The sequence below is a fragment of the Salvelinus namaycush genome, chromosome 7 (assembly GCF_016432855.1).
Source record: "Salvelinus namaycush isolate Seneca chromosome 7, SaNama_1.0, whole genome shotgun sequence".
NCBI classification, from domain to species: Eukaryota; Metazoa; Chordata; class Actinopteri; order Salmoniformes; family Salmonidae; genus Salvelinus; species Salvelinus namaycush.
Genome location: NC_052313.1, coordinates 37677197 through 37692919, shown reverse-complemented (window position 1 = coordinate 37692919; position 15723 = coordinate 37677197). Strand labels below are relative to the sequence as shown.

Genomic DNA, 15723 nt, shown 5'->3' with positions numbered 1-15723 from the left:
TCAATGAGCTGTATACGGCCATAAACAAACAGGGAAACGTTCATCCAGAGGCGGCGCTCCTAGTGGCCGGGGACTTTAATGCAGGCAAACTTAAATCAGTTTTACCTAATTTCTACCAGCATTTACATTTTACATTTTAGTCATTTAGCAGACGCTCTTATCCAGAGCGACTTACAGTAGAGTGCATACATTTTATTAAATTTTTTACATACTGAGACAAGGATATCCCTACCGGCCAAACCCTCTCTAACCCGGACGACGCTATGCCAATTGTGCGTCGCCCCACGGACCTCCCGGTTGCGGCCGGCTGCGACAGAGCCTGGGCGCGAACCCAGAGACTCTGGTGGCGCAGCTAGCACTGCAATGCAGTGCCCTAGACCACTGCGCCACCCGGGAGGCCAGCATGTTAAATGTGCATCCAGAGGGGAAAAAACTAGACCACCTTTACTCCAACAGAGATGTGTACAAAGCTCTCCCTCACCCTCCATTTGGCAAATCTGACCACACTTCTATCCTCCTGATTCCTGCTTACAAGCAAAAATTAAAACATGAAGCACAAGTGAATCGGTCAATAAAAAAAGTGGTCAGATGAAGCAGATGCTAAGCTACAGGACTGTTTTGCTAGCACAGACTGGAAAATGTTCTGGGATTCTTCCGATGGCATTGAGGAGTACATCACATCAGTCACTGGCTTCATCAATAAGTGCATCGATGACGTCATCCCCACAGTGACTGTACGTATATACCCTCACCAGAAGCCATGGATTACAGGCAAGATCCGCACTGAGCTAAAGGGTAGAGCTGCTGCTTTCAAGTATAGGGAATCTAACCCAGAAGCTAATAAGAAATCACCCGATGACCTCCGACGAACCACCAACATCAATACAGGAGGACTAAGATCGAATTGTACTACACCGGCTCCAACGCTCGTCAGATGTGGCAGGGCTTGCAAACTATTACAGACCACAAAGGGAAACACAGACGAGAGCTGCCCAGTGACACAAGCCTACCAGACGAGTTAAATGACTTCTATGCTCGCTTCGAGGCAAATAGCACTGAAACATGCATGAGAGCGTCAGCTGTTTTGGACGACTGTGTGATCACGCTGTCCGTAGCCGATGTGAGTAAGATCTTTAAACAGGTTAACATTCACAAGGCCGCAGGGCCAGACGGATTAACAGGACGTGTACTCCGAACACGCGCTGACCAACTGGCAAGTGTCTTTACTGACATTTTCAACCTCTCCCTGTCTGAGTCTGTAATACCAACATGTTTCTAGCAGACCAACATAGTCCCTGTGTCCAGGAACACTAAGGTAACCTGCCTAAATGACTACCGACCCATAGCACTCACGTCTGTAGCCATGAAGTGCTTTGAAAGGCTGGTCATGGCTCACATCAACACCATTATCCCAGAAACCCTAGACCAGGCCTGGGCAATTCTAGTCCTCGGGGGCCTGATATGTGTCACACTTTTCCCCCCATCTCTAGCAAACACAGCTGATTTAAACTAATTGCATTTTTAACTGAAGATCATGATTAGTCGATTATTGGAGTCAGGTGTGTTAGCTAGGGCTGGGCCAAAAGTGTGACACCAATCAGGCCCCCGAGGACAGGAGTTGCCTAGGCCTTCCCTAGACCCACTTCAATTTGCATACCGCCCCAACAAATCCACAGATTATGCAATCTCTATTGAACTCCACACTTCCCTTTCAAAAATGGACAAAAGGAAAACCTATGTGAGAATGCTATTCATTGACTACAGCTCAGCGTTCAACACCATAGTTCCTCAAAGCTCACCACCAAGCTAAGGACTATGGAACTTCCCTGTGCAACTGGATCCAGGACTTCCTGATTGGCCGCCCCCAGGTGGTAAGGGTAGGTAACAACACATCCGCCACGCTGGGGCCTCTCATGGGTGCGTTCTCAGTCCCCTCCTGTACTCCCTGTTCAGCCATGACTGCACGGCCAGGCACGACTCCAACACCATCATTAAGTTTGCTGATGACACAACAGTGGTAGGCCTGATCACCGACAATGACGAGACAGCCTATAGGGAGGAGGTCATAGACCTGGCGGTGTGGTGCCAGGACAACAACCTCTCCCTCAACGTGATCAAAACAAAGGAGATGATTGTGGACTACAGGAAAAGGAGGACCGAGCACGCCCCCATTCTCATCGGCGGCGCTGAAGAGCTAGTCGCAGGTTGAGAGCTTCAAGTTCCTTGGCGTCCACATCAACAACAAACTAACATGGTCCAAGCACACCAAGACAGTCATGAAGAGGGCACAACAAAACCTATTCGACCTCAGGAGACTGAAAAGATTTGGCATGGGTCCTCAGATCCTCAAAAGATTCTACAGCTGCACCATCGAGAGCATCATGACAGGTTGCATCACTGCCTGGTATGGCAACTGCTCAGCCTCTGACCGCAAGGCACTACAGAGGGTAGTGCACACTGCCCAGTACATCACTGGGGCTAAGCTTCCTGCCATCCAGGAACTCTATTCCAGGCGGTGTCAGGAAGGCCCTAAAAATTGTGACCCAATTCAGGAAACTAGGCGTATGTCGCAAGTCATGACATCACAGGAGAGCCTTTTGAACTTTACTTTTTTTTTTTTATCAAATTGCATTTTTTGAAGGCTGCTGTCGATATGAGCACGTCAGTCTGTGTTGGTAATGTATTAGTCACATGCGCCGAATACAACAGGTGTAGACCTTAGAGTGAAATGCTTACTTACGAGCTATTAACTTCTTATGGCTGCAGCCCGACGCCGGTACACTTATGACAACAGCCACTTCAAGTGCAGGGCGCGAAATTCAAAATATATTTCTTTTAAATATTTAACTTTCACACATTAACAAGTCCAATACAGCAAATGAAAGGTACACATCTTGTGAAACCAGCCAACATGTCCGATTTTTAAAATGTTTTACAGCGAAAACAGCACGTATATTTATGTTAGCTCACCACCAAACACAAAGAAGGACAGACATTTTTCACAGCACAGGTAGCATGCACAAAGCCAACCTAACTAACCAAGAACCAACCAAACTAACCAACAAACAACTTCATCAGATGACAGTCTTATAACATGTTATTCAATAAATCTATGTTTTGTTCGAAAAATGTGCATATTTCAGGTATAAATCATAGTTTACATTGCAGCTACAATCAGAAATTGCACCGAAAGCAGCCATAATAATTACAGACACCAACGTCAAATACCTAATTACTCATCATAAAACATTTCTGAAAAATACATAGTGTACATGTAGGTCATTTTGCAGGGCTCTGGCAGTGCACCTCCTTGCACAAAGGCGGAGGTAGCGGTCCTGCTGCTGGGTTGTTGCCCTCCTACGGCCTCCTCCACGTCTCCTGATGTACTGGCCTGTCTCCTGGTAGCGCCTCCATGCTCTGGACACTACGCTGACAGACACAGCAAACCTTTTTGCCACAGCTCGCATTGATGTGCCATCCTGGATGAGCTGCACTACCTGAGCCACTTGTGTGTGGTCACCACCTGCAGAACCATTCCTTTTTTCGGGGTGTCTTACTAATTGCCTATAATTTCCACCTTTTGTCTATTCCATTTGCACAACAGCATGTGAAATTTATTGTCAATCAGTGTTGCTTCCTAAGTGGACAGTTTGATTTCACAGAAGTGTGATTGACTTGGAGTTACATTGTGTTGTTAAAGTGTTCCCTTTATTTTTTTGAGCAGTGTATATGTCTTAAGCTAAAGTGTACTGTTAGCTAGCTAGCTAACATTAGCTGGCTGGCTACCTAGCGGACGTTACTATTCGTTTCCCAGAGCTGTTTGATTTTCTAATTAGAGCCTAATGTTAGGCATTGTTGGCACTTTGTTCATTGTTGTTTGGCTGGCTCGTTAGCTAACGTTACGTGACGTGTGTACAACACCCGTTGAACATGGTCGGTGTCAGTAAACGTCTGCAAAAAGGCGTAATGAAATTGTTGCCAGCAGAGCTGGTTAAGCTGTTTTCATGTTATCCAAAGGTAAACAAATCATCGGTCAGAGCGTCAAGTGTGCGCTCCGAGAGCGAAACGAGATGGGTGGGGCTAAAGCTTCAGAGGGTGTGAACGATGCTGAATGGGTGTAGACAAAGAAGAGCTCTTCACTAGAAACCAAAACATTCAAATGTGATTTTCTCAAAAGTGAGTTTACAGGTTGATCAAGTTTCAAAGCAAAATTACTTTCCATTGTTCCTCAAATGCAGTGTATGATATACCATTTTGTAGCTCTGAGTCTCTACTTTTATCCAATGTATAAAACACAATTTCACATTTTGCTACATAAGGCCGAATCCAGGTGGTGAGTCACAATTGTAAAAGACTCCAGCCACCCTAGTCATAGACTATTCTCTCTGCTACCGTACGGCAGCTTAGAAAGAAGCCTCGATACTGTAAGATTTCTAAACTTTTAAAACCATGACTAGAGAGAGACAGCAAAAAGCTGCTGTTTATGTAAGTAAGTTAATTTTTTACGTTGTTATTCAGCACTGTCAACAATTTGTTCAACACTTTTATAAGCCATAAAATGCGCCTTCTACCTACTTCCACTCACGTTACAACCAGCACTGCAGCTGCAGTGAATGAGTATAGAAAAGGGCTTAGATAAGCTTGCATTGTTATTATTAGCGGCTTGTGTCTTTTTTAATACGAAGGAATATTTCCCTATCTCTGTTTATAGGAGGAACATTATGATTTGGTGCATGATGCAGAATTAATGCAGTGCAACTTGAGATCAGCTGGAAGACTGTGTCCCCTTTTCTCAACAGAGGTAGGGAGAGCAGAGGGACGGTGAGTTGGATGAGAGGCAGCCTCACCACTGCTCCCTCCCTCCCCTCAGACTGACAATCAGATGCAGACCATCAGTCCAGTAACATTTAAAAAGCTAATTATTATGCTCACTCAGCTGTGCCTCTCAAGAAATACAACAAATTATCTATTATCAGTGTGATCATATACCTATTATTTGGCAGGGCAATTTAAGCATAGGCAATATGCCATGAAAATATATTGCGCCTATAGCCTACTGCACAAACCTCATTGCTACATAACTGTTTTTAATAGGTTTTTTAAGAATTAAAAAAATAATCTGAATGGAAGACCTCGGCTTGCTTTCGGACTCAGAAAGTGATGTTGACTCAGAAAAGGTTGGTGACCACTAGGCTAAGGTGTTATATCTTCCACTGGGAGGCAGTGTCAAGCTACAGTATTTGCTACTGTGCTGCAGTTAGTAACTGCATGGCCCCTCATCCCAAACACCCCTCCCCAACGTGTGTTTTATAGTGATGCATTCTCTCTACATACCAGAAAATCTCTCCAGTCTCCACGCAACAATGATGCCAGTGTGCTCTCGTTGACTCTACACACGAATCTGCATCTTTCTGCGGACTGTCAGTTTATTGACATATATGACAGCTCGCCTACAGAACATTTCGATGTCAAAACGACAGGAGTGTAATTTGGAAATAATCCTCTGGACCAGACTTGCTACCATGGGCATTTTTGTGATGCACTCCACAACTGTAAAATTATTTAATGGAGATACAACTGATAAGGATGAAAAGTTATTGATTTGATTGATTTTAATAGTTTGAAGAACAGAGAAAAAACATGGCTTTACAAACTTCTAATGACACTTCTTTGTCAACATTCCTGGACTGTCTGCCACGCCTGCAGAGCAACTCATCTGTGAATGCATCTGGAAATATCAGCAAGGAAGTTACCAATCCCACCTGTAGCAATGCGTCTGTCATCACAAAACCCCCATCCATGCGGCAAAAAGGTAATACTGGAAGATTCATAAAGATTCTCTATAACAATCTCAGTTCTTTTGAGGTTCTTGAAACCTTTTCCTATCATTAAATTAATTACATGAGATTAATTCCTACATTAAATGATATGATGGGTTGCGAACAAAAGAGTGCTCTAATTGGCATTGTTTGTCACTGTAGTATAGGATTTAATTAAGTGAGAAATGCAGGTTGTTCACACCACATTGAACAATAGGGTAACTTGGAGGAAATGTATATCCACCTTAAGGTAAATGTATATTTTCTGACAGAAAAAAAAGTTACATTTGGTAAGATTTAGATATATTGCAAAATGCCCCCTGAAGATTAGTGACTTAATTGACTCTTAAAAGCTAAAGTCTAGGTATCTTATTTTAATTAAATAAATCAAATTTTGGAAAACAAAATGACATTGCATATGTAAACGACGTCATGTTGCTTGCTTAGAGATTACCACTTCCTCCTGATTTGGGGCATACCTTGCAAGAACTCAGGAGCTCTGCCATGGTAGCACAGGTGACACCCTCCTGAAGTGTTTTACCAGTCAGCACCACACAAAGCTAGTTATTCACTTGCGCAAGTGGGGTAACATCGGATAAAACAGATGAAATGTTTAGTTGCACAAGACTAGTGGCATCCAGGGAAAGTGTTGAAAATAAAATTGTTGACAAAAATTGGTTTCAGTTAGAATTACAGGTGGGGGGGGGGGGGGGGGGTTTTATCCCGGGGGTCATTTAACCCTAAGCCACCCTAACCACTAATTCAGTGTCGACATAAGGCAATGGTTCTTTATTAAGGCACAAACAATTGTTTATATACAGTACCAGTCGAAAGCTTGGACACGCCTACTCATTCATACTGTAAATCCAATCCATTTTTATTACTAATCAAGTCTGACAATTTTCATCCCCAGAATTCAACACACTATGAAAAGCGGTGACCAGTGATGGTCCCCAACTTGACAAAAGTGATCCGCTCGAACGCGACCATTGAGATGAGCACAATGCAAGACTTTGCTTTCACACAGTCACACAGGGTATCTGCACATGTGCATGGGTATGACTCAAACGCTGCTACAACATAGTAGCAATGTGACCAGAACAGCTGAGAGAACCAAATAATATAAAAATGAAATATACATATTTTTATAAAACTAGTCAAATGCATCTGAAAACTAACTGAAACTAAACTAAATTTAAAATAAAAACTGTTGAACTAATTTAAATAAAAATATATATATATGCACAAAACTATAATAACCTTGCTTCCATCACAATCATCGATTTTAGCTGTCAGTGTCACTGGCATTACAGTTGTCATTTTAGATCATCATCCCCATCTTTGATATCATAAAGGTTGTCAGAAGCGTTATGTTCATCTTACAGCATTTTGGTGATAGAAAGAAGCCACTCGATTGCTATAGGGAACAATGGATCAGATGCATGTCTTTGTTCTAACCAGGCACCTGGGTCAGTTAGGCTCAGTTTAGAATTTTCAATCACAATGAATGAGCTTAACATGGATAAGGGAGGGCTGAGCCTCTGAGACACTTCATACGACTCCGGCCACTGATCCAATGCACAGATAAGGAGACGACATGGACTTCCATTGATTTAACTGAAAGGGAGTCATTTTGGGAGCTGACACTGTCCTTCTGCATGGTTTAGAAAAAAATGTGTCATGAAGCTGATATGATACTGTCAACATTTATTCAAGTTCCCCTCGGGCACCATATATGGGGGTGGCGAGAGAGAGGGAGAGAGAGGAGAGAGAGAAGCGTTGTACTGCACCATAATAACGCCTAGAAGACCTTGTATCAGGGGTTTATGTATCAAGCAAGTTATACAGACGCCCCTTGCTATCTACTGGAGGTGGCTTAGAAATTCTGGGACCAAGTGAGTTTCAGGTATCCAGTGAGCATAGATGATCATGGTTTTCGCCTGATAGATTTAATGTGATTGGAAATTTGGTGGACAGAACCACTTATCTGATAACTGACGAAATCCTCCTCTCAGCCCACATCTCCTTCATACACCAGCCCCCAATAATTAAATCCGATCTCAAATAAAAAATATATTACATTTTTCACATGCTTCATAAACAAGAGGTGTAGACTAACAGTTAAATGTTTACTTATGGTCCCTTCCCTACCATGCGGAGAGGAAAAAAAGAGAAATAATAGAAAAATAATAACAAAAGGAATAAATGCAAACTGAGTAACAATAACTTGGCTATATGCACAAGGTACCAGTACCGAGTCAATGTGCAAGGGTACTAGGTAATTGAGATATATACTGTATGTTCTTACTATCAAGGAACAAGGCGAGGCCCAAATGCAGACACAGGACACAGATGGTTGGAGTCTTACAATGTTTATTGATCCAAAGGGACAGGCAAAAAGGTCAAAACCAGATCCGAGTCTAGGAGGTACAGAGTGGTAGACAGGCTCGTGGTCAATGCAGGCAGGTACAAAGTCCAGAAACAGGCAAGGGTCAAAACCGGGAGAACTAGAAAAAGGAGAATGCAAAAAGCAGGAGAACAAGAAACCACTGGTTGACTTGGAAACATACAAGACGGACTGGCACAGAGAGACATGAAACACAGATATAAATACACTGGGGAAAATAAGCGACACCTGGAGGGGGTGGAGACAAATCACAAGGACAGGTGAAATAGATCAGGGCGTGACACATATACAGTGGGGCAAAAAAGTATTTAGTCAGCCACCAATTGTGCAAGGTCTCCCACTTAAAAAGATGAGAGGCCTGTAATTGTCATCATAGGTACACTTCAACTATGACAGACAAAATGAGAAAAAAAATCCAGAAAATCACATTGTAGGATTTTTAATGAATTTATTTGCAAATTATGGTGGAAAATAATTATTTGGTCAATAACAAAAGTTTATCTCAATACTTTGTTATATACCCTTTGTTGGCAATGACAGAGGTCAAACGTTTTTTGTAAGTCTTCACAAGGTTTTCACACACTGTTGCTGGTATTTTGGCCCATTCCTCCATGCAGATCTCCTCTAGCGCAGTGATGTTTTGGGGCTGTTCCTGGGCAACACGGACTTTCAACTCCCTCCAAAGATTTTCTATGGGGTTGAGATCTGGAGACTGGCTAGGCCACTCCAGGACCTTGAAATGCTTCTTACGAAGCCACTCCTTCGTTGCCCGGGCGGTGTGTTTGGGATCATTGTCATGCTGAAAGACCCAGCCACGTTTCATCTTCAATGCCCTTGCTGATGGAAGGAGGTTTTCACTCAAAATCTCACGATACATGGCCCCATTCATTCTTTCCTTTACACGGATCAGTCGTCCTGGTCCCTTTGCCAAAAATGCCCCAAAGCATGATGTTTCCACCCCCATGCTTCACAGTAGGTATGGTGTTCTTTGGATGCAACTCAGCATTCTTTGTCCTCCAAACACGACGAGTTGAGTTTTTACCAAAAAGTTCTATTTTGGTTTCATCTGACCATATGACATTCTCCCAATCTTCTTCTGGATCATCCAAATGCTCTCTAGCAAACTTCAGACGGGCCTGGACATGTACTGGCTTAAGCAGGGGGACACGTCTGGCACTGCAGGATTTGAGTCCCTGGCGGCGTAGTGTGTTACTGATGGTAGGCTTTGTTACTTTGGTCCCAGCTCTCTGCAGGTCATTCACTAGGTCCCCCCGTGTGGTTCTGGGATTTTTGCTCACCGTTCTTGTGATCATTTTGACCCCACGGGGTGAGATCTTGCGTGGAGCCCCAGATCGAGGGAGATTATCAGTGGTCTTGTATGTCTTCCATTTCCTAATAATTGCTCTCACAGTTGATTTCTTCAAACCAAGCTGCTTACCTATTGCAGATTCAGTCTTCCCAGCCTGGTGCAGGTCTACAATTTTGTTTCTGGTGTCCTTTGACAGCTCTTTGGTCTTGGCCATAGTGGAGTTTTGGAGTGTGACTGTTTGAGGTTGTGGACAGGTGACTTTTATACTGATAACAAGTTCAAACAGGTGCCATTAATACAGGTAATGAGTGGAGGACAGAGGAGCCTCTTAAAGAAGAAGTTACAGGTCTGTGAGAGCCAGAAATCTTGCTTGTTTGTAGGTGACCAAATACTTATTTTCCACCATAATTTGCAAATAAATTCATTAAAAATCCTACAATGTGATTTTCTGGATTTTTTTTCTCATTTTGTCTGTCATAGTTGAAGTGTACCTATGATGAAAATTACAGGCCTCTCTCATCTTTTTAAGTGGGAGAACTTGCACAATTGGTGGCTGACTAAATACTTTTTTGCCCCACTGGAGTTAGGGAAAAAGTGACTAGGCAACAAGATAGATAATAAACTGTAGCAGCAGCAAATATGATGAGTCAAAATAGTTAGTGCAAAAAGGGTCAATGCAGATAGTTAACTTAGCTACCCAGACTAACTACCCAGACTAACTATCAGTAATATGGCTGGGGGGTAGAAGCTCTTCAGGGTCCTTTTGGTTCCAGACTTGGTGCATCGGTACCGTTTGCCGTGCGACAGCAGATAGAATATTTTATCACATGAGTGGCTCGGTGGCTTTTTGGGGCCTTCCTCTGACACCGCCTTGTAAAGAGGTCCTCAATACCCTCTGTAGTGCCATTTGGTCAGATGCAAAGCAGTTGCCATACCACCCAGTGATCACGCCAGTCAAGATGCTCTCAATGGTGTGGCTGTATAACTTTTTGAGGATCTGAGGGCCCATGAATCATCTTTTCAGCCGTCTTAGGGGGAAGAGGCATTGCCGTGCCTTCTTCACGACTGTGTTGGTGTGTGTGAACCATGATAATACCTTAATGGTGTGGACACAGAGGAACTTGAAGCTCTCGACTTGCTCCACTACAGCCCTATCGATGTGGATGGGGTTGTGCAGAGTGCTCCGTTTCCTGTAGTCCACGATCAGCTCCTTTGTCTTGCTGACGTTGAAGGAGAGGTGGTTGTCCTGGCACCACACTGCCAGGTCACTGATCAGTTTTTCACAATTCCTAACATTTAATCCTAGTAAAAATTCCCTGTCTTTGGTCAGCTAGGATCACCACTTTATATAAAAAAATTGAAATGTCAGAATAATAGTAGAGAGAATGATTTAGTTTTAATGATTCAAACCTGTGTGTATGTACATTTCCAACTTCAACTGTATTTACCTTACTGTGATTGTGTTAAATTAAAATGGCCCCAAAAAGAATAGTTTCTCAGCAAAAATGCAATTTCTCAAGCAAAAATGTTGCTAGTGCTGTCTGGGAGTGGTCTGAGAGAAGGGCCTAATTGGAAGAGCCTAATAGGAGGGAAGTATAACATGAAAACTAGCTTTTATTGGCAAAGAGGAGGGTAAGCTCTCTTTGTTATTGGTAAATTAACTTATACCACTTGGTGATGTCACCAGGCAGTCCAAAAAACCCAACCAGGAAAACAAGCTGTCTTTTCAAAAAGCTTTTACACTATAAGTGCATTATCATAATTTTCTCAATTTCACAGTATTATTCCAACCTCATAGTGTGGAAATATAAAGAAAACACAGAAAAATCATATTTTTACTGCACTGGAAGTCAGGATTTGTTATGTACAGAACAGTAAATAACCATTATCTGTTTACGTTAAAAATATACAATGCATTCTGAAAGTATTCAGACCACTTGACTTTTTCCACATTTTATTACGTTTCAGCCTCATTCTAAAATGGATTAAAAAAAATACACACAATACCCCATAATGACAAAGCAAATACAGGTTTTTAGAAATGTTTGAAAATGTAAAAAAAAAGAAATACCAGATTTACATAAGTATTCAAATAAAGCAGCTTTGGCAGCCTCGAGTCTTCTTGGGTATGACGCTACAAGCTTGGCACACCTGTATTTGTGGAGTTTCTCCCATTCTTCTCTGTAGTTCCTCTCAAGCTCTGTTGGTTGAATGGGGAGCGTCGCTGCACAGCTCAGGTCTGTCCAGAGAAGTTAGATCGGTTTCAAGTCCAGGCTCTGAATACTTTCCGAATGCACTGTAATCTTTAAGGTTTTGTTTCTATTGTTTGGATATACAGTACAGCCTAGTGTACATCATATAATAATATCTACCATTTAGTAGATGCTATTATTCAAAGCAACTTACAGCAGTGTACAACAATGCATTTCAGTACAGGGTGGCCCCATCAGGAATCGAACCCGTATTTATGTCATTGCTAGCTCCACGCTCTTACCTACTGCGTTACACAGGACCGGTCAAGTGTAGATTACTTTGTATAATTTGACCTTTAAAATGTATCTAGATTCAGCTCAGTTGATTATAGAGTAGCCAGGTTTTCTTCCACAAAACTGAAGTGTGTTTAGCAAGCCTCATGGGTAATTTTATGCATTTTTGGCATGGTGCCCAACAAGCAGACATTTTAAAAGTGCCAGCAGTAAGACAGCAAAAAATGCTTGGGTTAGTCTTGGCCCCTCTATGGTTTGCATCGCTCAAACACTAATTTACTTGAATAATGCTGATGTTATTCTAACTTATCTTGTTAGAAAGTAGACTATAAAGATAGTTGTTGTTTTCTTCAGTGTGTTAAGCTACAGCATATTTTTTAATAGTTCATCAATTAACTTATTGTTGTTGTTGGCGGGCTGTCAGGCTGGATGGCTGTAGATCAGTATATATTTATATAAAGTATATACAGTACCAGTCAAAAGTTTGGACACACCTATTCATTCAAGGTTTTATTTTTATTCTTATTATTTTCTACATTATAGAATAATAGTGAAGACATCAAAACTATGAAATAATGCATATGGAATCATGTAGTAACCAAATAAGTGTTAAACAAATCAAAATATATTTTAATTTTAGATTCTTCAAAGTAGCCACCCTTTGCCTTGATGACAATTGAAGACATATGGACAGAAAACCTGTAATCACTACTAGTGTAGGCTACCTGCTACTTTTCCCCAAGAATTTCTTATGAACAGAATTGCAAAGCGGGGCAGTATTGGTATTTCCAAAGCAGAAGTGGGGCATTTCGATTTGTTGTGAGCATTATGGTCGAGGAGCTTTGATTTAAGCACAGAAGTCTATTGATTAGTGAGAGAGTGCAGTGCCCATGCTGAAAGCCTTACCGGCGTGGCACCAGAGCAATGGGGAGCAGCTCGGGAGCATAAGAGCAGGTAGAGACTGATTAACTGTGGCAGCACTAACGCAGCCATTCTGTAACGGTGTAACCCTTAATTTCCACACACACCGGTTCTATTAACCCTGTGGCTCCCCCCATCACAGCCACAGACCTTACCGCAGACCAGTCTGATAGGTTATTTAACCTTTATTCATCCCACACCTAAGGTGCAAGGAAATTAAAGTCTGAATTACCTATCTCTCTAGACACCAATGGAGTCTACAGAGTTAACCAACCCTGTTAAAGGGTAATTTTAAATCTTAACAGTAATGTTAGGTAAGTCGGAAGTTTGTGGCTTTGTAAACAAACAGTGAATAATAATGTGATCTATGATTACAATGCGGTCCAGCCAAACTTTTTGTAAAGAATAAAGTGATGAGTAACAAACTGTCTCCTTTGATAAAATGAATTGTGCCCTGAAAAACAGCATCCAAAGGTTTAGGAGTAGAGGCAGCTGCACTTTAATAAATGGTATTACAATAATCAAGAACAGATATACAGTGCATGCGGGAAGTATTCACAACCCTTCAAATTATCCACATTTTGTTACGTTACAGCCTTATTTTAAAATGGATTAAATAGTTTTTTCCCCCCCGCTTCTCAACAATCTACATACAATATCGCATAATAAAAAAGAGAAAAATCACATTTAAATAAGTATTCAGACCCTTTACTCAGTATTTTGTTGAAGCACCTTGGCAGCAATTACAGCCTCAGGCTCTGTCAGGTTGGATGGGGATTGTCGCTGCACAGCTATTTTCAGGTCTGTCCAGAGATGTTAGATCGGGTTCAAGACCGGGCTCTGGCTGGGCCATTCAAGGACATTCATAGACTTGTCCCGAAGCCACTCCTGTGTTGTCTTGGCTGTGTGCTTAGGGACGTTGTCCTGTTGGAAGGTGAACCTTCGTCCCACTCTGAGGTCCTGAGCACTCTGGATACAGGTTTTCATCAAGGATCTCTCTGTACTTTGCTGCGTTCCTCTTTTTTTAATTTAACATTTATATAACTAGGCAAGTCAGTTAAGAACAAAATCTATTTACAATGACAGCCTACCCCGGTCAAACCCGGACGACGCTGGGCCAATTCTGCGCCGCCCTATGGGACTCCCAATCACGGCTGGATGTGATGCAGCCTGGATTCGAACCAGGGACTGTAGTGATGCCTCTTGCACTGAGATGCAGTGCCTGCTGCACCACACATAAAGGCCTGATTGGTGGAGTGCTGTAGAGATGGTTGTCCTTCTGGAAGGTTCTCCCATCGCCATAGAGGAACTGTGAGAGTTACCATCGGTTTCTTGGCCCTTCTCCACCCCTTAAAAAATAAATAATTAAAAAAGTAATTAAAAAAGGCCCTTCTCTCCCGATTGCTCAGTTTGGCCCGGGCGGCCAGCTCTAGGAAGAGTCTTGGTGTTTCCAAACTTCTTCCATTTAAGAGTGATGGAGGCCACTGTGTTCTTGGGGACCTTAAATGCTGCAGAAATGTTTTGGTACCCTTCCCCAGAACTGTGCCTCGACACAATCCTGTATCAGAGCTCTAGGAACAATTCCTTCGACCTCTTGGCTTGGTTATTGCTCTGACATTCACTGTCAACTGTGGAACCATATATAGACAGGGGTGTGCTTTTTCAAATCATGTCCAATCAATTGAATTTACCACAGGTGGAATCCAATCAAGTTATAGAAACATCACAAGGATGATCACTGGAAACGAGATGCACCTAAGCTGAATTTCGAGTCTCATAGCAAAGGGACTGAATACTTATGTAAATAAGTATTAAAAAAATATATATATAAATTTATCAAAAAATAAATTAAAAACTGTTTTCGGTTTGTCATTATGGGTTATTGTGTGTAGATTGATGAGAAAAACATTTAATCAATTTTAGATTAAGGCTGTAACGTAACAAAATGTGGAAAAAGTGAAAGGGGCTGAATACTTCCCGAATGCACTGTAAAGGTTGATTGCACAATCTGCTTCCTGCTGACTAGAGAGAAACAAGATATGTTTCTGTAAAAAACGGCTACTTTAAGTCTTAGTTTCTCAACAAGCTCAGTCATATGCTTTGTAAACTATAAGTCATTGTCAAACAATAAGTATTTGAAGTATGAGTATGCATCCTGCAGACATTAACCCTTGACTTTGGGGGTGACATTACTCTTGTAATCACTCAGCTCAGCAGATAGTCAATGGTGACCTTGTCCCGTCACATGCTGTCAGCTTCAAGCACAGGGTCCGTGACAGTGTAATGACTAGCATCAACTTCACTGGCATCCTTGGAGCTCTCTGTCCTTGCAGTCATAGATGCTCAGTTGCAGACCAGCAGATTGTGTTGCAGACCAACTATGGTGTGTTGTGATTATGCTCCGTATAAAATGATATAATACTGATATGTTTTAATATGTGATCATTGTCATCTGTCTCTCTCTCTCTCTCTCTCAGAGATGGACTCAGTGCGGATCCTGCTTTATTCTCTCATCTTCCTGCTCAGCGTCTTTGGCAACCTTCTGATCATTGTGGTCCTGATGGTCAACAAGCGCATGCGCACGGTCACCAACTCCTTCCTGCTTTCGCTGGCGGTCAGTGACCTGATGATGGCAGTTTTCTGCATGCCCTTCACACTCATCCCCAACATGCTGGAGGACTTTATCTTCGGAGCCGCCATGTGTAAAACGGTCACCTACTTCATGGGTAAGATTGTGACCGTCTGCAAAGCAGTCGCACTGCACAAATTCACCAATTATTA

General features: G+C 42.2%; 1 protein-coding gene across 1 annotated transcript in view; it reads left to right on the top strand.

Annotated features, from left to right (window-relative positions):
• Positions 1–5640: 5640 nt before the first annotated feature.
• Positions 5641–15723, top strand: part of LOC120050709 (cholecystokinin receptor-like) — a 29683-nt gene continuing 19600 nt past the window's right edge. Inside the window, exons 1-2 of the mRNA XM_038997277.1 lie at positions 5641–5812; positions 15420–15668. Coding sequence (XP_038853205.1) covers positions 5641–5812; positions 15420–15668 — 421 coding nt within the window. The remainder of the gene's footprint in view (positions 5813–15419; positions 15669–15723) is intronic.